Source organism: Pyrus communis, chromosome 4, assembly GCF_963583255.1.
Source record: "Pyrus communis chromosome 4, drPyrComm1.1, whole genome shotgun sequence".
Taxonomy (NCBI): domain Eukaryota; kingdom Viridiplantae; phylum Streptophyta; class Magnoliopsida; order Rosales; family Rosaceae; genus Pyrus; species Pyrus communis.
This window is the reverse complement of record NC_084806.1, coordinates 26,816,885-26,843,234: the sequence shown is the minus strand read 5'-3', so window position 1 is coordinate 26,843,234 and position 26,350 is coordinate 26,816,885. Positions and strand designations below refer to the sequence as shown.

The following is a 26,350-nucleotide window of genomic DNA, read 5'->3' as shown; positions in this document are numbered from 1 at the left end:
TTATTCATTATTGGTATTGTACATAATTAAAACTGTCACGCTCAGATCCTGATATATGTTCAGGATCGACACGTGATGCTCAGGTGTAAGGTGCGAGGAATACAAATAAGTTACATGCTCCCCTACCAATGCATTTTTACATCCCGCAGCTTAGGTAGATCGGTTAGCCCCATTCATCTTTGGCGCAAGAGCACTCGACCAGTGAACCATTACACACTCTTTTAAGGGTGGCTGTTTCTAGGCAAACCTCCTGACTCTCTCAAATACTAGTACTAAAATTCACAATATTTACACCAAAAGTAAGGTGGTGGGGTCTCTACCACAATATACAACAAAAACAACTAACCCTCACTAAGGTGAGATGCTCGTAGGCTCCCAAAAAGAAAGTCTAAAAAAGTACAAGGAAAGATATAAGGTTAACCTAAACACTTCAAGCTCTCTGACCTCTGACTGTTACCCCAAAAGCTTCTCGTATCTACTAACACCTACCACCTGCACATAGTTCCCTACACTGTGGGAATGGTGTACCAGCCAAAGAAATAACCCAGAAGTTGTGAAGCTCATGTAAGTGACAATAATCCAACATATGTGATAATCATAAAACAAATCCATCGATCACAGTTTATAAACAACATTAGTAAAATCATAACAATTTGCTGGAAATCCCGAAAGTGTCACCTAGACATCCATTGACTTTTTGCAAATCAACCACAAAGGTTCTCAAATTTCTAATTCATAAATACACTAAAAACTAGGGTAGAGTGATACAGTTTGACCAAAGCCTACAGCTCTTAAGCTTTCACATTCTAGATCGACTCCAATAAACCAACGGGAACAAGGGATGGGATTCCAGACCACTCAACTGAACTGAATAGGACGAGGGATTCCAAATCACTCAACAAAATTCAACAATACAAGGTTCTAGACTAGTCAATGGATCCGAGAGAAAACGAGATTTTAGACCATTCAACGAAATCGAAACAGAACAAATCTACAAACCACTTAACGAAATTGCAAAGAAAGAAGAATTCCAAACCACTAAATGAAATCTAGACGAAGCAGGGTACCAGACCACTCAACGGAACCTCAGCAGAACTCGATTTCAGACCACTCAACAAAATCGAGTAGAATTCTAGAAACGTAGGATGGCTAAATGAAGTAAGACATGACACAAATTTGAAGCAACAACTCCCTATAACAATGCGTTAACAGTCCTTTACTGGGCCTCACTTTTTTCAAACATTTCAAATATGCACTTCAAATTACATTTTAAAATAGATTGATGGCAAAATTTAAAAGCAACAATTTACCAGAAAACATATTTTATACATCCATGACCTATGCACTAAGTATACTAGCATGGGAATTTCAGAGTAAAACCGATGTCACATATATTAAAGTCACTCACCTGAAATTCGCGCTATCGCAGCACAAAAATCGAGGTGTTAACGTATAATCACCACCTAGAACAAATCACAAGTCTTGTCTCAAAACTTTAGTAGTAAAACACATAATCCTAGCTTGTATATGTCTTTTACAACATTTTAGATGGATCTGGGACACGTTAACCAAAAGTCAACCCTTCGTCAAAGGTTAACATAGGGTCAACAACTCTACATGATTCAATCCGGAAGATCTACACATGAGATTTCTGATCCATAATTCCTAAGGGCCTCATTAAACTTCCACAACAACATATTAAATTTTCAAGATGATCCAACTATCAGATCTCCACCAATCACAAGTTTAATTGGCGTCCATCCACAAAACTAGGCTAAACCAATAGAATTACACTAAACAGATGCCAAAAATGGATTCAAAACATTGAATTAGCCAATAAAAATTTTTTTGGTCGTCGGCCACGAGCCCTCACACACGAGGCTTAGATTGATTGGAATATTCTGTTGCCAAGACAGAATATTTCATCAAAATTAACGGAATAATGACGTCATCTTGACGGTGTTAAGGAATATTTCAAAAAGTTAACCGAATATTCCTCTTCATTCTTCCTTACTCTGGCCGTCGTCATCGCCTATTATCGATCTTGCTGGATTTTGGGGATTTTCACTGGAAAACTGAGAAAATTTCAAATGCTTCGTTCTTTGTCATCTCCACCAAATCACACAAATAATATATGACAATTTGTCTACTAGTCATAAGGAATCGATCTAGTGTAGGTCTTACCTTGGCTGGAATCGGTGAGAAATTCTCATCAAAACGAAGGTCTTTGAAACTAGCGTCTAGGCACTACATTTCTAGAAACCAAAGTTGAATTCTCGTTTCTACTTTTTAGGGTTGACAAAAGGGATTCGATGGTGATTTGGTGAGTGTTTGCTCCTTAGAAAATTTGAAGATGATGGTGTTGTCACTCGGGGAAGGAAGAGGAAGACAGAGTTCAAGAAAGGTGTGAGAGAGTCCAGTGAGGCTGAGAGAGAAAAGAGAGATGAGAGATCCAAAAACTAGAAGTGGGCCCCACAAGGCACACACCAAGGGCAGAAAAGGATAAGAAACATGTGTTCAAATAATGATCAAATTACCAAAAAGCCCTCGACTTCCAAAGCTTGTAGAATCTTCATCCTAACTCCAAATTTCATTCCGCTTGCGTCCACGCATTCGTATTGACATGTACTATATAAATATGCCAAGAAATGAGGCAAAACATGAAAGGATCTAAAACATCCACATAAAACTCCGCATAGCCCAACACGGGTATTTTCTTCCTTTTGCAAAATCCAAAAAATTTCTACACCGAAACTATGAACACGTTGTAACAACTATGAATACGGAATATGGAATTTAAATAATGAAATCCATGGATGGGATTTCACAAAAACAGTTTCACATAAAACTTTACCATACGTTGTGACATTGCTTTTCACTTGCTAAACACTTTTAAAGCTATAATATATCAACCAATTAACTACTTTATTATACATCTTATTATTCTTTTTTTTTTTTTTTTTTTTTTTTTTTGTCGGAGTACATATGATTATTCTCAAAGTACAAAAGAAGCAATTTGATATGAGCTATAACAATACCAAACTAACCAAAAGCAATCAAATTCATTTCATTACAAGTAGAATTACTAGAGAACTCAGAGAAACGGGAGGGTTCGAACCAGAAGTGCTACATGTTGATGAGACAGTAATATTCTCCAGAACAATTCGCTAGTTGCAAGTCCATCAATTTTGTAGGCCAATAAGGAAAAGGAGACAATATCCTCTTCATTACCACAATAGGAAAAGGATGACAATAGTCACAAGAAACACAAATTCAGTAAAAATTTCCTGATCCTACGGTCAACTAGCGTGCAAACAAAATTAACACCCAAATATTTATATTGAAGTTATGAATGGTAATTTCCATTACATTCCGAAACACCAATTCATCTTGGAGTTATGAATGGTAACCGTATTACAAGTTATCTTAGTGATTTGGATGCAATAGAAATTACACTTTTGGTTGAGTAGTAGTGCAAGTGTGAGAAATATTTGCCCCCTGCCCTTGAGGTACTACTTGCCTCCAAACTAGAAGATGGAAGTCACGTGAAGCTTTGCAACTACAAGAGCTTATCTAAATCGTCCCCACGTGAGGTAACAAACTGCCGGATGGCTCGTGATGTGTCCTCAGTCGGTCAACCAAAAAAGGAGGGAATGCATAACGGCTTTGCGTGAAAGGCTTACAGTTACAGAGAAGCAGAAATAGACGACTGACCATCTGATAACCTTTGAGAAGAAGCAATTCTTTTATTTGTTTTGTATTTTATTTTTCTGGGTCGTCCACGTTGCCAAACCAGCTAGCTACCTTCAACCTTCAACCTTCAACCTTCAACCTTCAACCTTCAACAACAAGATGGAGGATAGAAGAATACAGTCTCGTAATTCATCCATGCCTCTGGTGTCTAGGTTGGATCATTTGGATTTTATTGTAAGTTTAATCAACTTTTCTGCACTCCTTAATTACAATTTAAATTTTGGGTTTCAAATTAATTTTAAATATTTGGGTGTGAATTTAGATGAAGTATTTGGAAAAAAACCAAAAATTAGGAAAATTGGGCAGCAAGAAGGGATCGAGGAGTGGTGCAAGACTGAAGAGCCAATGCCTGCCAATGGATTTGGCGATGAAGGAGACTTACTTCAAAGGGTCACTGTTGAATCGAGTGACAGCTCTTGAGCATAAGTTTCTTCAGGTTAAATTTATTTACTTTATTAATTGCTCGTTTCAGATATATGATATGAATTCTCTTAATCTTGCCAATTTGCATGCAGTCAATTTACTTTCCGACTTTGTTCTCCAACCTCTTTAGCCAAGAAATGATAACCAACTTTAATTTGATAAACTTTTTAGGCCGGTCTCGCTATTACTTGAAATTTTGAAGTGAACTTCCCACACATATGTTATATATTATATGTTAAATTATGTTATATTTTTTATATGAGACTTTATTCTCTAATATGAACAACCCATATTGATGTGTTATATAATTACAATTGCTGGCACAATATATGAATTAATATTTACATTTTTTGTTGATAATAAAGATAATACTGCAGCTTGATCATCAAATTACATATTTCTACATTTGTGTATTAGCAGAGAAACTTTCATTAGCATGGATAGAAAATTCGGGATACATGCCACACTAGCAGTTGGAAATCCCACATCGGGAGTTTGACAACAGAATTTACGACTTATAATTATATGATTTATTTCTAATTACACTGAGATTTTTTAAGATAAAATCTTACACCTCTTGGCTACAAATAATTAAGTTGGGGATAATAGTGGTATTAGACCATTTGGTTCATCTATTAGAAATCTTGAAACTCACAGTGTCATTTTATATTCTATTTATTTATTTATTTATTTTATTTTATTTAATATCAAGGGGATGGCTGCTCTTGATTTAAATATTTTTTTTTTACCTAAGAAAACCTACCTACCTGCAGCATGATGTTTTTAATTAGATATATAACACAAAGAATTGTTTGTATACAGACAATAATATAAATATACAACTACAAAATCACTTGTAGTTACCTAGCAAAAATTGATTTCTCTTCTCAATTGATCTACTATATTATTGACGAACACAATAATTTCCTGGTTTCATTTTCCTCTACTTGAGAAAGAATACTAAATTATTTTATTTTTCCTATTGACCTGTACTTGTGGTGCTTCATTCAGCTCTGCTTAGAGATGGAATTCAGTAGCTCATCATCATGCACTTCAACACAAACATCTGGGGATACCTACTGGAGCCATACATCCAAGGGCGAATCATCTCTCTCGCTCCCAGCTTTTACCACCAACCCACTTCAGATTCACAATGAAAGACTATCCCAAGTCCATTCCTCTAGGCTTGAAATTGAGGTAATTATCAATTAGTTAAAACTTCCAAAGAGTCTCTACAATATCAAATTGTTGGATAAATATCAACAATTAATGATAAATTTATATATGCTAATAAATAATAAATGCAAATAAATATTTAGGCAAAGTACAAATAAAACAAAATTAATAATAATCAAAGAAACTGAAGATCGAGGTTTGCGCATTGCAACGTCCTTGAAACAGAATTTCGTCCCTACTCTGTGCTTGTAGTTCGATGGACGTTTGCTTCACGAGGATTCAATGATCTAAGTTGAGATTCTAGCACCAGAAAACTAGACTTCTGGCGAATATCTTTGTGGTACTCTCAGTATGTTTTGTATGTATGGATTGATGATTTTCAGTGACATGAGATGTATGGATTGATAATTAATCTTTTTCATTTTTCAATAGACTCATCTTTTCAGATAAAGTCTGAGTGCATTTGAGAACATATGAAAAAAGTATGAGAAAAAGATGGAGCAACACACCCTTTATGTTGAATAGTTGCCTCCCAAAAATATGTATGTTGTGAACAGGCACACGATTCCTGTAAATACATGCATATGCATATCATTCATTTCACTGAAAATCATCAATTCATACATTCATAACATATTGAGAGTACCACAAAGATATTTGCCAAAAGTCTAGTTTTCCAGTGCTGGAATCTCGACTTAGATCGTTAAATCCTAGTGAAGCAAATGTCCATCGAACTACAAGTACAGAGTAGGGACAAAATTCTGGTTCAAGGACATTGCGGTACGCAAACCTCGTTCTTCAATTTCTCTGATTAATATTAATTTCGTTTTATTTATGCTCTGCCTGAATATTTATTTGCATTTATTATTTATTAGCATATATAAATTTATCATTAATTGTTGATATTTATCCAACACAAATTATATCTACGTCGACATATTTGCTTTTTAAAAATGCGCAGTTAACCGCATTGTAGAAAAAATCCTAGTAAATAAATCATAGATCCAGACTTATTATTTATGGTGAACACACCACAAATTGAGAAACCTTAGAAAGTATCATACTAAGAAGCAGGCTTTCCCTGGAAATTTTTGCCTTATGTCATCAAACTCCTATTTTGGTTGGATTTTGGAAATTCGAAAGCTTATATGTTTTGTTCTTTCCCTTTTAGCAGTTTACAAAAGCTGATGTAGTTATGCGTATGCCCATATCATGTGGTTGGTTTATTGTGGATGCTGACAACACATACATGCATACTAATACATATACATATATGTGTGTGTGTGTGTGTGTGTGTGTGTGTGTGTGTGTGTGTGTGCATATATACCTATATATGTTATGCTGTGCAAATCCCAAACCCTATATATTCCATAAGGCCTTGTGGAAATCCATCTTTTGCCAATATTCACGAATGAAGCTTTCTATGATCACACTTATATAAAGTTTCAATTTTGTTTCAGTGAATTTACCTCAATCTGTATATATTCCACTTCTATTTGACTACTTTTCAGTTCTATATATGTTCAGTGTAGAATATTCATCATTAAGTGGCAATGGGACCTGGGATAATGTTTGGCCTGTTTGCATGCAGGAAAACCCTGATAGAGAACTTCTAAAACAGAAACCTTTGAGTACCTGTCCTGCTCAGCAGCAACAACTAATTAGGAAGAAGAATAGGACCAATAAGGATGAAAAGTTTAGCAAAAATGGCAAGAAGAAAATCTCTTCCAGTTGGCCATCCTTGAAATTATTAGGCTGCAGCTAGTCCACCATTTCTTTAAGCTCTCCACTTTTTCGATATTAGAAGTTTGCTCCCCAAACCCTCTTTCTTTTTCTTCCTTCTATTTTTTGCATTTTTTCGTTGGAAATTTGAGCAGGGGATGGAATGGTTTTTAATCTTATAATCACTCTTTTAATTATTCCCTGTTTTATAGTTTTCCCATTTGCAGCTGCCATGAAAGTACTATAAATCAGTACTTCAATTTTCATTTATATAACTCAAGTGCTTAAAAACGGGAAGAGATCCCCTCCGGATCTCTTCCACCAAAGCTCACCAATAAATTAATCTGGACCCTTAAAATTTGATCTAACGATTAAAATTATTATAACTTTTAAAAGAGCTCCTTATTTGTAGTTGTTGGATCAAATTTCAAATATCCGGATTAATTAATTGGTGAACTTTGATGGAAGAGAACCAGAGGGGATCTCTTCCCCTTAAAAACATTCACCTTTATATTTGGATAGTGACAAGGTCAGCCTTGGCCTAGGGCCAGCCGGGTGACCATGTTAGAACTGAAGAACAAGCACACGAGTTTCAGCAATGCAACACTAGAGAGCTTTCACAATTCAGGGAGAATTCTTATTAGATTGAATAACACTTGTGGCTGTTAAATAGCCTTACAATGAAACTGAAAAGATAACAACTGCGCACGATTTTACAGCTCCTAGAATCATGGTAAAGACTACGTCAAAACAGAAAATGCATACTTGTCCCTTAAGTATAGGGATTATTGAATAACAACCCTAAAAGCTAGGAACCCTAGCACTAACAGAAAAACCCTAGCAATAACAGAAAACCCTATTAACTTTAACATCCTCCCTTAAACTGAATATCTCAAACATTCAGTTTACTTCTGAAAACTTGCAGACGCCCAGTAATACTCGCAACTTCAAGAAAACATCACCCTTCAAAGGTTTTGTGAAAATATCTGCAATTTGTTCTAGAGTTGAACACTGTACCAGCTCCAAAACTTCACTTTTAACTAAGTCTCGAAGAAAATGAAACCTTACATCAATATGCTTACTACGACCGTGCATCACAGGATTCCTTGAAAGTTTGATTGGTGAGACATTATCACAATACACTAGGCTGGGACCATTTTGTTCCTGACCAAGACTGTTAAGAATTCTTCTTAACCATACGACTTGACAAGCACTCGATGCTGCAGCTATGAATTCTGCTTCTGTCGTGGATAAGGTTACAACTGGCTGTTTCTTTGAGGACCAAGAAACAGCCCCTGAACTTATTATAAACACATAACCTGAGGTGCTTTTTCTATCGTCTTGATCACCTGCAGAATCGCTATCAGTATATCCAGTAAGCCCCTCAGTTCCTCCCTTTTTGTAGAATATCCCTAAATCAACAGTTCCTTTTACATATCTCAGAGCTCTTTTTACTGCCTGCATATGAGACTCAGTTGGTCGTTCCATGTATCGACTTATCAAACTTACAATAAACATCAGATCGGGTCTTGTAGCTGTTAGGTACATGAGACTCCCCACTATCTGCTTATAGACAGTGCTGTCCACCTCAATACCTCCCTCATCCTTCGTGAGTTTTAAGCCAGGAACTGCAGAATTTAGTACTGGGTTACATTGATCCATGTTGAATCTTTCTAAGACTTCCTGAGCATATTTCCGTTGACTGATGAAGATCCCTCCAGAACTTTGATTTACTTCAATACCAAGAAAGTATCTCATTTTGCCAAGATCAGTCATGTCGAATTCCTCCATCATCGATTTTTTAAATTGTTCAAACATTGCATAATCATTACCAGTAAAGATAAGATCATCAACATAGAGACATACTATTAAGATCTTACCTTCTTCCGCTGATTTTATGAACAAAGTGTGCTCATAAGGACACTTGTTGAATCCTTCCTTTATGAAATATGACTCTATACGACTGTACCAGGCTCGGGGGGACCTGTTTCAGTCCATATAAAGCCTTCTTGAGTCGATACACCTTTGACTCTTGGCCCTTCTGTTCATATCCCGGTGGCTGATCAACAAACACCTCTTCATCAATCTCCCCATGCAGAAATGCAGATTTAACATCAAGCTGGTATATCACCCAATTCCTTTGTGCAGCGAGAGAGATGACAATTCGAATGGTATCTAGACGTGCTACTGGTGCAAACACCTCTGCATAGTCAATTCCATACTGTTGACAGTAGCCCTTGGCAACCAAACGAGCTTTGTACTTGTCCACTTTGCCATTCTCATTCAGCTTTGTCTTAAACACCCACTTCACTCCAATAGTTTTCCCTCCTGGTGGTAGCTCTATTAATTCCCACGTATTGTTTTTCTTTATGGCCTGTATTTCTTGATTCATAGCATGTCTCCACTTCTCAGACTTCACTGCATCTTCAAAGGTAGTGGGATCTTGTGTAATACACAACGCCAAGTGAGCCATGCTAGCACCCTCCTCATCAGATAAGCCTTGACCCGTCTCATAATCTCTCATCCACACTGGTGGTCTTCGAGTTCGTCCCTCGTGGGGTGAACTCTCATTACTTTGCATGTCCCGTTCAACCAATGAGTCACTTGATTCCGAATCAGGTTCAGTTTCTCCCACAGCTTCATCTTCATCAGACTCGGGGTCATTCTCCTCCCTTGATGAGTTATTCTCTTCATCAGTGTCCCACTCAAGTTCTGTCACTATGGCTTCCTTGTGACTGTCTCCCCATTTCCACTGTTGATCCTCTTCAAACACAACATCTCGACTAATAATTATTTTCTGCGAAACAGGTTCATACAGTCGATATGCTTTAGATTCTTCACTCACCCCAAGCAAGATACACTTACAGCTTTTGGCATCGAGCTTCACCCTTCTATTGTCAGGGACATGAGCATGTGCAATGCAACCAAAAATCCTGAAATGATCCACAGATGGTTTGTGTCCATTCCAAGCCTCCTCTGGTGTTTTGTTCTTGACAGCAAGGGTAGGGCATCGATTCAACACATGCACCGTCCAATTCACTGCTTCAGGCCAGAAAGTTTTAGGAATTTGTTTTGCTGACAGCATGCTTCGCACCATGTTCATGATGGTGCGATTCTTCCTTTCTGCAACCCCGTTTTGTTGGGGAGTATAGGCTGCAGTTAGTTGCCTGTGAATTCTATTCTCAAGACAGAAGTTTGTAAACTCATGCGAGATGAATTCTCCTCCTCGATCTGTCCTCAGACCTTTTATAAATACTCCAGTCTCTTTTTCAACCCGTGCCTTGTAGGATTTGAATACGCCAAAGGCTTCTGACTTTTCTACCAAAAAATAAACCCATGTTTTTCTGCTGAAATCATCAATAAACGTAATAAGGTACCTCTTATTGCTGTTTGAAGTAGGGTTTATTGGCCCACATATGTCTGCATGAATCAGTTGGAGGATCTCGGAGGCTCTCCATAGGCTTTCTTTGGGAAATGGATCTCGATGTTGCCTTCCTACCAAGCAATCTTCACACACCCTTTGAGAGGCTATGAACTGAGGCAATCCTCTCACCATGTTCTTCTGTTGTAGTACTTTCAGCCCGTTCCAACTGAGATGCCCAAAGCGATGGTGCCATAGGTTGGCTGGATCTGTGGTGAGAGAGGAGAAACACTTTTGTTCCTTTGGAGAGCAGCGAGTCAACACTGCAAACATTCGATTATGACTCATCGTGGTTTCTATAATTAATCCTCTCTCAGCGTGAAAGATCTTGCATTTTCCATGTTGAATGAGAACTGTAAGTCCCTTCTCTTGCAACTGACCAATGCTCAACAAGTTGTTTCTCAAATCTGGCACATAGAAGACACTTGTGATCACATGTATGATGCCATTCACCTCCATTCGCACGCTTCCCTTGCCTTGCACAGTCAACTTGAATCATTTCCCAACTTAACTGATTCTCTGAAACTGTCATCAAGCTCACAAAACAGGTCCTTCTTGCCACACATATGGTTGCTGCACCCGGAATCCAGAAACCAAATATGCTCCATTGTTGTCTCCTTGATATCCACGAGTGCCATCAGTAGCATCTCTTCTTCTGTCTCCACAAAGTTTGCTTTCTCTTCCTTGGATTTCTTAGGGCACTCCCACTGAAAATGCCCTAGCTCATGGCAATTATAGCATTCTAGGGTTGACTTGTCAAACCCTCTACCCCGTCCTCTTCCTCTTCCTCGAAAGGTTCCTCGTCCTCGCCATCCTTGCTGGACTCCATGAGTGACTTGGAGAGCCTGTTCATCCACTATATGACGGCTGATCCTTTGCTCGTGGACCAGTAGACTGCTTTGAAGCTCATCAATGGATAAGGTGTCCAGATCGTTAGATTCTTCGATGGAACAAACCACATAATCAAATTTTGAAATCATGGATCTCAAAATTTTCTCTATGATTACCACATCATCCATCTTCTCCCCATGAGTCCTCATCTTGTTTGCTATGGCAAGTGTTCTCCCAAAATAATCATTGACTGTTTCTCCATTCTTCATATGGAGTACCTCGAACTCCTTGCGCAGAGCCTGCAACTGAGCACATTTTACACGTGCAGTTCCTTGATACTTTTGCTTCAAGGAGTCCCATATATCTTTCGCAGTATCCTTCTTCAGGATAGTCTCCAATATTGATCGATCTATGGCTTGAAACAAATAGTTCTTCGTCTTCAAGTCCTTCAGCTTTAGTTCATCCATAGTCTTCTTCTGTACTTCACTAGATTCTGACCCTTCTGCTGCAGCAGTAATTCCATTTTCCACCAGGTTCCAATACTCTTTGGAACGAAGAAAGTTTTCCATCAGCATACTCCAATGGTCGTAATGACCATCGAACCTTGGAATAGCTGGTTGCACGAAACTGTTCTCGAAAGCCATGTTTGTTTCTTCACTCTAGCACCTAGGTTGCAAGCTGTTGATCAGGCCCCGTATCGGGGCTCTGATACCAGATGTTAGAACCGAAGAACAAGCACACGAGTTTCAGCAATGCAACACTAGAGAGCTTTCACAATTCAGGGAGAATTCTTATTAGATTGAATAACACTTGTGGCTGTTAAATAGCCTTACAATGAAACTGAAAAGATAACAACTGCCCACGATTTTACAGCTCCTAGAATCATGGTAAAGACTACGTCAAAACAGAAAATGCATACTTGTCCCTTAAGTATAGGGATTATTGAATAACAACCCTAAAAGCTAGGAACCCTAGCACTAACAGAAAAACCCTAGCAATAACAGAAAACCCTATTAACTTTAACAGACCATACTTGGGTGCTCACCGGGGAGTACCCAATATACTAACTTTGTTATGTGAAGCAATTAAAAAATGACTTGTGTCCATTTTAATTCTTAAGAACTCAACTAAAAGTCTAAAATTGATAGCCAAACATTCACTATTCTAGTATCCAAACACCCCTCTTCTCCCTCGTTCCTAGCCTTCCATCTCCAGCGAACGACGCTCACCCACTGCGTCTCTTCTACGGTGACCCCACCCCACTATGTCTCTTCTCTGTTGACTCACCCTCAATCCTATCTCCTCTGACCCACCCCACCACATCTCTTCTCCGATGACTCACCCTCAATCCTCTCTTTCCTGATGACCCACCCTCACTCTTTCCTGATGACCCACCCTCACTCTATCTCTTCTCCGGCGAACACCCCTAATTTCTCTCTTCTTCAATGACCCAACACCACTCGATAAAATTCAGTTACGAAAAACTCTGAGATTAGAACTTGTGGAAGATAATAGGATTGGATGATTTAAGTTTTTTATTTAGCATTGCAAGCTGGGGGGAGAGAGAGAGAGAGAGAGAGAGAGAGAGAGAGAGAGAGAGAGAGAGAGAGAGAAAGATAGAGAGAGAGATGATGCCGGGGAGGAGAGGTGGTGGAAGGGGTGGGGTACCGATTGGCAACAACGATGGCGAAGAGGAAAGCCCGACAAAGGTTGGCGAGGGAGAAAAAGGACGTCTGGATAGTAGAATACTGAATGTTTGACAACTAGTTGTAGTTAATTTTTTTTTTAATTAAAAATGACACTTGTCGTTTTCCTTATTGTTTCACGTAACAATAAGCATTTTTCTTTTTCGATGAGCATCAAATTATTTCCAAATTAAATTTTTAATAAGAATATATATATATATATATATATATATATATTACCAAAAAAAAAAAAAAAAAAAAAAAAAACTAGCAAATGAATAGTCTTCCCCTTTTTCAAAAAAATTAAATGAATAGTGCTTCCTTTCTAAAAAATTTGAATTTAAACTTCCTTTCTTTATCTCATTAGTGATATTTAACGCTAATTTTTTTTTTCTTCCATAATTCATCAAATTAACATCTAAACTCAAAACCTTGTCATCAACAATGATAAAATATCAAGAGTAGAAAATAATATATGTGGACTAAAAAGGATTACGGCAGAAAGGGAGAAAACCTATGTGATCTAGAGAGCACAACTGAATACATAAATGACACTACTACAAAACTATTTATTAGTGTCGCTATAATAACCGTCAAAAAATGTATATTACTGTTGAATTTTGAGCAAAATCCGACAGAAAATGGATGCAGTGGCGGAAATAATAAGCGACAGAATTGCCAGCGTCAGGAAATGAATTTTCCGACAGAGAATATATTAATAATGAATAAAGAAGAGCATTTATGTCGGCTAAAACCGACAGAACTTCAGTCGGATTTAACCGACAGAGAATTTATTAATAAGATAAATAAAACCATTCATTTCGGATAAAACCGATAGAAAATATATTAATAATAAAAAAATATTTATATCAACCGATAATTCAAGTCCTTCAGAATCTTCGAAAACCTCAACATGCTTATTCTTCTTTGACACCTGCTTGACAGCCATTGTCTTCCTCTTCCGCGGCTGTTTCTTCTTTGGATTGTAATTGCAATCCGATCCGTACCCACGAAGTAAAAAGTTTCATTTTCTGGACTGAAGGTCACCGTCTTCACCTTCTTCGCCTGAAGGTCAGAATCAATTTCCCCTTCATTTTCTTCTATATTTTTACAGACTGGCTCAATGGGTTCTCCATCTTCCTGTTTATACAAATAAAATAAAAATCGGAAAACGAAAAATGTTACCGAATTGAACAAAAAAACCACATCATAAAGTATATAAAAAGGAGAGAAATCACCTCCAAATAACAAATTGAAAAATTATATTCAAAATTTCAAACCCAATAAACCACATGCATTTTCCCCAATTGAGTCGAGCGCTTCTTGAAAATATAACATGAACCCCAGAATTTTCTTCTCAATTATTTTCTCGGCATCCAAACACAAAATAAGACTAAAGAAAATAATCAGAAAGACGAAAACATACGATATGTATATAATAAGGATGGAATTTTGCTCTTTAAGACGGTAATCCCGAACCGAACCAAAAGGATTCCTTTGTATGCCTTTGAGTAGTTTTTTTTTTGGGATTTATTGGTTGTATAAAAGCTAAAAGATGCCGTGCATTCCCTCATTTCTATCCAACCTTATCAGCGCCGTTTGGCTCCTCCATTCTCTCTCTAATTGCTTCGAGAGACTTCTTTCTCTCTCTTCGATTTTTGTCAACATGAAAGCCTAGCCTCCCCCATTTTTGCTTCATCCCTCTTGCAAACCCTAGCCATGCCTTCCTCTATAAATGAATCCCCCATAAATCATTCACACAGCCATAGGCACCTTCACTGCAACTCAATCCCCCATAAACCACTCACTCAACCATAGCCACCTCCACTACAATTTAGACTCGAGCTCTCGAGTTCTCTCTCATACCATCATAGACCTTAGCCTCCATTTCTCCTTGAATCTGTGAGGAATGGTCGCTGTTAGAACCTAAAAGCCGCCATCATTGAATATCGCGCCTTCATGAGCTCGTTGAGGTCGACGGTGGTTCCTGATCTCGATCTAGTTCTGATCCTTGAGCCTTCGGGAGACAGCGACCATGTCGATGAATTTGAGGAAGGTTGACGAATCCAGAACCGTACCGAAATCCCAAATTTTTTTCGAGAATCCCAAAATTCAGGATTACCGAAATATCGGTTCGGTTTTGGTTTTCAGAATCTCATCCTGAAAAATGTCGGTTTAGGATTTGGGATCCCATTTTAGATACGGGATCCTAAAACGAACCAGCCCTACTTGAATGGGCTGTTGTCTTGGTCCAATTGCCTCAATGATTTTGGGGCGGTAAAGATGTTTTTTTTTTTTTTTTTTAATTCTATTTGGTTTGATTTCCAAAACCACTAAAATCGAAAATTGAACCAACCAATTTTAATTCCTTTGTTTTTCGATTCAATATGCTTTTCCTTTTTTTCTTTCTATTTTTCGAACTCACCACTACTTTTTAGTACTCCACATATAAATTTCTTGTATTTGTATATGATCTTGTTCAATTTTATTCAGTAGTAAAAGTGTTCGAAAAATTAACAATTATATTTTGTGTATGAAGATTTAATGAATATCTACAATTGTTAAATTTTACATAAAATGTGTACATTGCAACAAGATCCGATCTCATCAATAAATAATAAACGTACATATTCAAAACAAATAAACAAATAAAATGTCCATTGGGGATGAATTCAGCTTGGCTTGCAATTCAGCAAGGAGAAATTTTTCAGTGTGAAGGGAATACGGTCCAGCACACCAAGTATCATAATACAACAGGTTAGAATTTTTTTCTTTTTTGGATTAATTATAGTTTGGTACCTTGAGGTTGCTTGGTTTTTAACATTTCATACATCAAGTTTTTTCGTCTCAGTCTGATACCTAAAGTCATAGTTTTGGGACACTTTCATACGTCCGTTAAGCTTTTCATCAGAACTTCCGTTAACTGATGACATGACGTCCACATGAATAATAACTGGTCGCCATGTATCAATCTGGTGCCTAATGGACATTAAAAAAATTAAAAACTAAAAAAAAGTCTTCAAGATCCTTTGTTTTCAATTATCTAATAAATCACTTAATGAAAGTAGATGATTTTCATTCATTTCCACGATCCCTTCTAGAACCAAACCTGAACCCTTTGATTAACTTGGCCCTCATGCTCTATTTATTGAATTCCTTTTGAGAATTTCGTTGGGACCTAAAAGAATTCTGCCAATTCCTTCCAACCCCACCCCCCTTATATATATACATACTTTTCTTCCTTTCTCCCATAAAGCCTATTTAAAAAATTAAAATCTAGGGTAAATCTTAGTTTACTACCTTGAGTTTCTTGGTTTTCAACATTTCATACATCAAGTTTTTTTCATCCTAGTTTGGTACCTAAAGTGATAATTATTGGACAATTTCATAAATCTGTTAAGCTTTTTGTTAAAATAGCAATTAACCTTTGACGTGACGACCATGTGAACAATGACTAGACACCACAGGTGACACACCCCGACCGAAATCAGGACGTGCTAGCCGTCACGTGAGAGTGACATAACCATGTACACCGTGCGGAAGCTAAGAATAATAATAAAAGTACGAATAAATAAAAACCAAGCTATACACTAAGTAGATAACATACATGTGCAAGCATAAGTGTGAAAAATAATATTCAGAGCGCAAAAGACCTAGTGCAGTCCAGGGGAACAAACACTAAATAAGCACACCCATAGGTGGTCCTACACTGGTGATAATCTGTAAGATATGCCGTGAATTCCTCGAGATCCACCAAAAGAGCTATCCAAACTAGAACCTGGAGGGGCGCAAAACAGAAAGTGTGAGTAAGCAAAAACAAAGCTTTTCAAATCATTTCATTATCAAAAGTTCTAACCCCTCGCCGTAAAACGTGTATAGTTTCCCAGAAAATAGCATATACACATATATAGATAACATGTTGAATGCCTTTACATCAAATGTAAGTACTCAGGTAATAACAATCAATGCCATGTAATCTGTCAGTCGGAGTCACCTAACGTGACCTGTACGGCTGAATCTAGAGCTCAAATCCACCACTCACTAACTATACCTGCACACGAGTCGGAACCACCTAAAGTGGTCGGTACGACAGGACTGGGTGTAAATAAATATGCTCAAGTGCTACGATCACGTGAAGACTGGGCAAATAATCACGGGTCACTTACGAGTCGGAACCACCTATAGTGGTCTGTACGACAGGACTGTGCACCTAACTTGGATTCAAGATGAGCATGTGGTGCGGGAGGTGAACATCACGTGAAAGACTGTGCCCTACTCTGGACGGGAGCACTAACACCGGGAATGCAGGTTATGAGCTCTCTATGCATCTCAAATCACTACTAAACACAAACATAAACCATAACTTACCTGACACTTACATGTGCATCCGTAGCACCAAACATACATATATGCAAGTACTAATGCATAAATAAATAGGCAAACGCAATGCATGCCATTTAAAACATATAAACGCTTCATTTCATTTTCTGGGAAAATTACAAGTATATATAGGTATATACGAAAAATCAAAAGTCCACTCACTGGTATGTAAAAAGGTCATAACCCCCTTGCCTCGAGTGACTGCGCTCGTCCTCGGGATAGGTCTCACCTATATGCGAAACAACTATAAAAACGTTAATTTAAAGCACATAACCAAAACTAGGTAATAACTTCTCATACAATGCTCAAATGGGGTGTGTGAATACACCAACGTGATCTACTCAACCTCACGAACATCCCCATATTTTTAAAATAATTTTCCGACGCCTCACGCGCCCCCATGCACCGGCCAAGGCACGGCCACACGCACCACCCACACGTAGGCATGTGCCTGGCACACTGACGGCATCAGTTAACGCCGTCAGGAATATTTCGTTAAAACTAAGAGATTCCGTTACAGTTAACCTAACACCGTTAAGAATATTCCGTCCAAACTGACGAAATATTCCATCGTCTTCTCCGGCCAACCGCCGGCGTCGTCGCCGTCGCTGGAAAACTGGAAAAACTTCTAAACTTCATTTCTCAATCGTTTTTCACCCAAATTTCATGAAATTGGTACCAAAATGAAGCTTACAACTAAAGGAACAAAACCATACCACTTTCAAGCACTAAAACCAACGGAATCTTGTCGGAAAAACTTCACAAAATTTGGCCAAACCTGCAACTCACGATCCCGACGTCCAAAACCTTCAAACGAACTACCCCGAGCTTCCTAAGGACCTCACCAAGCTTCCTACAACCCTGAAATTCCCAAAAACACATGATTTTACGTGTGCATGAACAGTACCCCGAATTGAACATCTCGGGTTCGACGTGAAAACAAAGGTTTCCTTACCTAAAACGGGTATGGTTGAACTCGTATGAAGCTCACGAACACAATGGTCTAAGTCTCCACCACGATCTACAACGTTTTCGAAGGATTCGGTCTTGTCCGTATAAAGAAGAAAAAGGGAAAGAGAGAGACACACGGGACATGGCAGAAAATTATAAGAATAGGTGTGGGTGTGTGTGTGTGGTCGAAAAGCAGCCAACTAAACCCCAAAATAACCACACAACGAAACAAAATCAATAGGGGCAAAACCGTCATTTCACACCTATGGTACGAAAAATCCGGGACGGGCTGTCACAACTTACCCACCTTAAAAAATTTCATCCCGAAATTCATAACAACCACACACACCAACCACTAGCGATCAAAGAACAACCGAGGATACAAATCTGTCATCCGATCTTCTGTCTCCCAGGTAGCCTTCTCCACTGAATGATTCATCCACAAAACTTTCACCAAATTCACAATCTTGCTCCTCAGAACCTTTTCCTTCCAATCCAGAATCGTTACTGGTTCCTCATCATAAGTCAAATCGGATTAATTTCTAAGGGTTGAGGAGGTATCACATGTGACGAATCCGCAACATAATGACGAAGCATAGACACGTGAAAAACATTATGCACTTTAGCCAACTCAGAAGGCAACTCAAGCCTGTAAGCCACTTCACCAACTCGCTCAGTGATCATGTATGGCCCAATACTTCAACTGCTAGAAACTCTGCTCACAATTATCATCCCACTCAAATTTAACATTTTTCCTCATTATCCTTGTCAGTGGTAAAGTAATCACGAAAAAATCCTTCACAAACCGTCGATAATACCCTGCCAAACCAAGGAAACTCCTCACCTCAGTGACGGTTCGTGGTTGCTCCCACATCTCCACTGCTGCAACCTTTTGAGGATCCACCAAGATACCTTGAGCAGAAATGACGTGCCCCAAAAATGCCACTTGATCTAACCAGAATTGACACTTGCTAAACTTAGCATACAGTTGGTGTTCCCTCAACCTTTTCAACACCAAAGTAAGATGTCGAACATACTCAGATTTAGACTTAGAGTACACCAAAATATCGTCAATGAAGACAATAACAAACCTATCCAAATACGGCTGAAATACTCGGTTTATCAAATCCATAAAAGCTGCTGGTGCATTCATCAATCCAAATGGCATAACCAAAAACTCGTAATGACCATAACGAGTCCTGAAAGCTGTCTTAGGGACATCCTCCCTACTGATCTTCAACTGATAATATCCAGACCTCAAGTCAATCTTGGAGAATACATAAGCACCCCGAAGCTGATCAAACAAATCATCAATACGCGGCAATGGATAACGGTTTTTAATCATTACCCGATTCAATTGCCGGTAATCAATACATAGCCTCAAAGTTCCGTCTTTCTTTCTCACAAACAACACTGGAGCTCCCCAAGGTGAAGTACTAGGATGAATAAAACCTTTATCCCTTAATTCCTGCAACTAAGCTTTCAATTCCCTCAATTCAGCAGGAGCCATATGATAAGGAGTCAAGGATATAAGATTAGTACTTGGAAGCAAATCAATGGTGAACTCCATATCTCGGTCTGGCGGTAACCCAGGTAAATCATCAGGAAAACATCAGGAAAATGCTTGACTACCCTTACATCCTCCACACTACTAGAAGCAACATCGTTCAGCACCACATGAGCTAAGTATCCCTGGCAACTAGGACGATGGAAGGTAACCACAGGTAACCACAGGTAATCTAGGACGATGGAAGGTAACTATTTTCCCGTAACAATCAATATTGGCACGATTGAAATGCAACCAATCCGTGTCCAAAATCACATCAAAGTCAACAATATCTAACGGAATAAGATCAGCTGGCATAACAACATCCTCCACCATCACTGGACATCCTGGACACACACAATCAACAATACATCTCTCCCCTTTAGGCATAGCAAACTCTAAATCATACCCTAGAGGTGTAGGGTGAGGTTGCGTCACTTGAGCAAATGTATGAGAAATAACAGAATGTGTAGCACCACAGTCAATCAATACTCTAGCAAAATAACCAAGGATATTTAACGTACCCATGATCAAGTATGGATTATTTTAAGCATCCTGTAGAGAAATATTGTGAATACGCCCCTGGGTTTGCTGCCATCCACCACGACCTCTACTAGTCTGACCACCATGACTCTGTGCATTACACCCCTGACTAGGCTGACCAGACTGTCTTGAAGACTCTGCACTACTAGCAGCAATTTCCCCCTGCTGAGGTTGTCCTCCCTGGTACCACTGAGATCCACTCGCTGGAACTGGAGGATACAGCATATAGCCACCAGAATACTGGGGATACCCACTCTGAGAATATGGATCCTGGGGATATGGATATTGTCTTGGGGCATAAGGAACAGCATCGCCCTGATAATAATAGGCACCACCATGACCTGTCTGCCCATAACTACCAGGGTCAGGAACCTGCTGGATCGACGCAGGTGGTGGCAAGAAAGACTGTTGGGGCCTCTGTTGACTTTGGGGACAATTTGCAGCCCGATGTCCCATCTGCCCATAAGTGAAACAACCACCGTTGCCTTTCCTACACTCTCCAAAATGTCGATTATTACACCTGCGACAAACCGGAGCTCTTTTTCTACCAGCATCACTCTGCCTCTGACCTCTAGTACCCCTAGCAAATCTACCACCATGACCCTGACCAATGGCACCAAAACCACCGATAGAAGATCTAGAACTGGCTCTACCTCGCTTAAAGCTCTGGGTCTTGCGAGGTTTGAGCGATGTCTGACCCTTGCCCTTGTCATCTTTTCTCTGGTTACCATCTTTTTCTTCCTCCTCACTCTCGCTGGGCATATTCTCGGAATCCTCAATCCTCAACAGAATCTCATAGAACTCCTGGTAAGTGTCACAAGGGGTAGTGGTCGCCATAGAACGTCACTTCTTCTTAGTACCCAAACAGAAACGACGAAGCATCTCCGCCGGATTGGCAGCAACCTCCGGATAATAACATGATAAATTAGTAAATCTCCGATAATACTCGTTCGCTGTTAACTTTCCTTGCCTCAACTCAGTGAATTCCTGCTTTTTGCGATTAATGTACTCAGGAGGCACGAACCTTTTCCGAAACAACTCTCTGAACACCTCCCAATCAGTCCTCTCCTCTGGGGACAAATGACGAACCTCCTGCTCCCACCAGGATACAGATTCCTTACCCAAGAACCAAGATGTCGCCTCCACTCACTTCTTAACAAGGAGATTCCCCTGATTATGCAGTACACAAAAGGTCTTTTCAATATGTTCCAGCCACCGCTCAACTCCCTCAAAACCCTCGAACTTATCAAGCTTCAGATTGTACATAGTCTCCAGAGGAGTCCTCTGGGGAGGGCGGAGCGCCAACTGAATGGCGGTGGCGATAACTTCCCTTAGTTGAGCTACATCGAGGAAACTAGGCTCAGCAGTGCGACGTGGTTCCCTACGAGGCGGCATAGTTCTGATAGAAGACACCAAAATACTTAGAACACTCACAAAAATACAGGACTGCCAAACTTATGCTCTGATACCAAACTGACACACCCCGACCGAAATCAGGGCGTGTTGCCCGTCACGTGAGAATGACGTAACCGTGTGCACCATGCGGAAGCTAAGAATAATAATAAAAGTACGAATAAATAAAAACCAAGCTATACACTAAGTAGATAACATACATGTGCAAGCGTAAGTGTGAAAAATAATATTCAGAGCGCAAAAGACCTAGTGCAGTCCAGGGGAACAAACACTAAATAAGCACACCTAGAGGTGGTCTTACACTGGTGATAATCTGTCAGATATGCCGTGAATTCCTTGAGAGCCACCAAAAGAGCTATCCAAACTAGAACCTGGAGGGGCGCAAAACAGAAAGTGTGAGTGGGCAAAAACAAAGCTTTTCAAATCATTTCATTATCAAAAGTTCTAACCCCTCGCCGTAAAACCTGTATAGTTTCCTAGAAAATAGCATATACACATATATAGATAACATGCTTAGAAATATGCCATGTCGAATGCCTCTACATCAAATGTAAGTACTTAGGTAATAACAATCAATGCCATGTAATCTGTCAGCCGGAGTCACCTAACGTGACCTATACGGCTGAATCTAGAGCTCAAATCCACCACTCACTAACTATACCTGCACACGAGTCGGAACCACCTAAAGTGGTCTGTACGACAGGATTGAGTGTAAATAAATATGCTCAAGTGCTACAATCACGTGAAGACTGGGCGAATAATTGCGGGTCACCTACGAGTCGAAACCACCTATAGTGGTCTGTACGACATGATTGTGCACCTAACTTGGATCAAAGATGAGCGTGTGGTGCGGGAGGTGAACATCACGTGAAGGATTGTGCCCTACTCTGGGTAGGAGCACTAACACCAGGGGTGCAGGTTATGAGCTCTCTATGTATCTCAAATCACTATTAAACACAAACATAAACCATAACTTACTTGACACTTACCTATGCGTCCGTAGCACCAAACATACATATATGCAAGTACTAATGCATAAATAAATAGGCAAACGCAATGCATGCCATTTAAACACATATAAATGCTTCATTTCATTTTCTGGGAAAATCACAAGTATATATAGGTATATACGGAAAACCAAAAACCCACTCACTGGTATGTAAAAAGGTCATAACCCACTTGCCTCGAGTGACTGCGCTCGTCCTCGGGATAGGTCTCACCTATATGCGAAACAACTATAAAAACGTTAATTTAAAGCACATAACCAAAACTAGGTAATAACTTCTCATACAATACTCAAATGGGGTGTGTGAATACACCAACGTGATCTACTCAACCTCACGAACATCCCCATATTTTTAAAATAATTTTCGACGCCTCACGCGCCCCCATGCGCCGCCCACGCGCAGGCATGTGCCTGGCACACTGATGGCGTCAGTTAACGCCGTCAGGAATATTTCGTTAAAACTAACAGATTCCGTTACAGTTAACCTAATGTCGTTAGGAATATTTCGTCCAAACTGACAGAATATTACGTCGTCTTCTCCGGCCAACCTCCGGCGCCGTCGTCGTTGTCGTCGCCGGAAAACTGGAAAAATTTCTAAACTTCATTTCTCACTCGTTTTTCACCCAAATTTAATGAATTTGGTACCAAAATGAAGCTTACAACTAGAGGAACAAAACCTTACCACTTCCAAGCACTAAAACCAACGGAATCTCGCCGGAAAAACTTCACAAAATCCGGCCAAACCTGCAACTCACGATCCCGACATCCAAAACCTTTAAACGAACCACCTCGAGCTTTCTAAGAACCTCACTAAGATTCCTACAACCCTGAAATTCCCAAAAACACATGATTTTACGAGTGCATGAACAGTACCCTGAATTGAACATCTCGGGTTCGACGTGAAAACAAAGGTTTCCGTACTTGAAACGGGTATGGTTGAACTCGTATGAAGCTCACGAACACAATGGTCTAAGTCTCCACCACGATCTACAACGTTTTCGAAGGATTCGGTCTTGTCCGTAAGTAGAAGAAAAGGGGAAAGAGAGATAGACACACGGGACAGGGCAGAAAATGATAAGAATGGGTGTGGGTGTGTGTGTGTGGTCCAAAAGCAGCCAACCAAGCCCCAAAACAACCACACAACGAAACAAAATCACTAAGGGCAAAACTGTCATTTCACACCTACGGTACGAAAAATCCTGGACGGGCTGTCACAACAGGTACATTAAAAATTAAAAAAAAAAAAAAAATTAAATTAAGGGATTGAAAACACCTAGTTCCTAGTACAAGAATTTGTTCCCGAACCGGCAACCCAATTGCTAGGAAAACGAGATGGACCCCTTTCCTGGGTTCGCGGTTGGAGTAGTCGATGCAGGTGAGCAAGACGAGATCACTGGAAGTGTTAGCGACGAGAATGAGGAGCTATGGAGGGGTGTCGATGCGGAGATCGACAAAGTACTGTCCAAAACCCCAAAATTAAATCCCTTATGTCCACAAAGCAACCAACGCCCTCCATTAATTTCCCTCTCTCTATAGCTTTCACCACCAAGCCCCCGACCCAACCTTGCGAAGCATCCCTAAAATGGGTATGGGAACCCCGTTTTTATGGGTTAATTTTTTAATGTCCACTGGGGCTCATATTTACATATGACATCCAGTCATTGTCTGCGTGGATGTCATGTCATCAGTTAACGGAGTTTCTGATAGAAAACTTAACAAATGTATAAAAGTGTCCTAGAATTATAACTTTAGGTACCAGATTGGGACGAAAAAAATTTGATTATGAAATGTTGAAAATCAAAAAAAATTTGGGATAGTAAACTGAGATTAACCTTTTTTTTTATTTTTTATTTTTTAGTTTTTAAAATTTTTAATATTCACGCAGGTTCTAGATTAATGCATGGCGTCCAGTCATTGTTCACGTAGGCGTCACGTCACAGATTAACTGATGCTTTAACAGAAAAAGCTTAACAGATGTATGAAACTAGCTAAAAATTAATACTTTAGGTTCTAAACTGGGATAAAAAAAACTTGATCAATGAAATATTGAAAACTAAGAAATTTCAGAGTAATAAATTGAGATTAATTATTTTTTAAATTTTTAACCAATTTTATTATTATATTTAATGTTTCCAGCCTTATTCTCGACGTATAAAAAATAAAATTGTCAAGCAACCAAGAAGAAAGCACCTGTCGGCATCAGCAAGTTGACACCTTTCCTATACCCTTTAAAAACTATTTTCATATTCCTAGACTAACCCCACGAATATTCTTAATAAAAGAGATGGATTGTATGCTTTCCCATTTCCATACTTTTCTTATACTCTTTTGTGAAGTGTGATCACGATTAAGTCACGTTAATATTTTACATTAATTTTTTATAGAAATAATAAAACAAAAAGTAATAGTAATATAAAATATTAACGTGATTTAACCGTGATCATACAAACAGAAAGATATGTACAAAGTATGGAAATGAGAGAGCAAATAATCCTACTCGCTTAATAAAACCCTATAGAGTTACCTTATTATCCCTATCATCCTACAAAATCCCCTTCCCAAAAAACGGAAGTACATCCCTCTCCCTCTTCTCTCGAGTGAATGGAGAAAGGTGAGGGCTCAATGGCCGAGCAAGACGAGGCGGAGGAAACCCAGCACCACCTCACCCTCCCGTCCGGGTTGACTCAGGACGAGTTCGACGAGTTGAAGCAGTTCGTCAACGAATTCCACAGGTACCAGGTGGGCCCCGGAAAATGTTCTTCCCTACTTGCGCAACGCGTGCACGCGCCACCCGACACCGTGTGGTCTCTGGTGCGGCGCTTCGACCAGCCCCAGACCTACAAGCACTTCATCCGGAGCTGTAACGTGAAGGAAGGCTTTAAAATGACCGTCGGGTGCACCAGGGACGTCAATGTTATCTCCGGCCTACCGGCTGCCACCAGCACCGAGCGCCTCGACTTACTCGACGAAGACCGCCACGTCACCGGTTTCAGTATTATTGGGGGCGAGCACCGCCTCAGGAATTACCGATCCGTGACGACCGTGCATGGGTTTGACCGTGACGGAAGGATCTGGACCGTTGTTTTGGAATCCTACGTCGTCGATGTGCCCGAGGGGAATTCCGAGGAGGACACGCGTCTCTTCGCGGATACTGTTGTCAAGTTGAATCTCCAGAAGCTGGCGTCGGTCACCAAAGGCCTGGCGGGCAACGGTGGATTGATAGGAGCATATTCATGCGACTTAATTAGCTTGTTCTCGTGCGTTTATGTTGTGTTTACTTAGTTATTTTAGTGTTTAAGGCCACTTTTGTGTATTTTCAGATTATAAGGCCAAAGTGTGCAAGAAGATGCAAATTGGAGTCCTTTGGAGCGAAAGAGGAATGAATGAGTTGAAGACTTGAAGAAACGATGAATTCCTACTCCAATGATGAATTCTTACCAAAACGAGGAATCCTACTCAAACAAGGTTTCCTACTTGAAGTAGGGAAGTTAACCCTAAGT

General features: G+C 39.5%; 2 protein-coding genes across 2 annotated transcripts; both read left to right on the top strand.

Annotated features, from left to right (window-relative positions):
• Positions 1–3,852: 3,852 nt before the first annotated feature.
• Positions 3,853–7,117, top strand: LOC137732911 (uncharacterized). The gene is made up of 4 exons (XM_068472160.1): positions 3,853–3,927; positions 4,016–4,189; positions 5,188–5,373; positions 6,944–7,117. The coding sequence occupies exons 1-4, from the start codon at positions 3,853–3,855 to the stop codon at positions 7,115–7,117; spliced, it is 609 nt and encodes a 202-aa protein (XP_068328261.1).
• An 18,216-nt stretch (positions 7,118–25,333) lies between these two features.
• LOC137732909 (abscisic acid receptor PYR1-like) lies at positions 25,334–26,132 on the top strand. The gene has a single exon (XM_068472159.1). It carries the CDS (start codon positions 25,452–25,454, stop codon positions 26,130–26,132), a length of 681 nt encoding a protein of 226 aa, XP_068328260.1. The 5' UTR covers positions 25,334–25,451.
• The last annotated feature ends 218 nt before the right edge of the window (positions 26,133–26,350 follow it).

Coding starts and splice junctions, on each gene's coding strand:
- LOC137732911 (XM_068472160.1), top strand. CDS start 3,853: ATGGAGGATAGAAGAATACAGTCTCGTAATTCATCCATGCCTCTGGTG. Junction 4,190..5,187: donor TTGAGCATAAGTTTCTTCAG/GTTAAATTTATT, acceptor TGCTTCATTCAG/CTCTGCTTAGAGATGGAATT. Junction 5,374..6,943: donor CCTCTAGGCTTGAAATTGAG/GTAATTATCAAT, acceptor GTTTGCATGCAG/GAAAACCCTGATAGAGAACT.
- LOC137732909 (XM_068472159.1), top strand. CDS start 25,452: ATGGAGAAAGGTGAGGGCTCAATGGCCGAGCAAGACGAGGCGGAGGAA.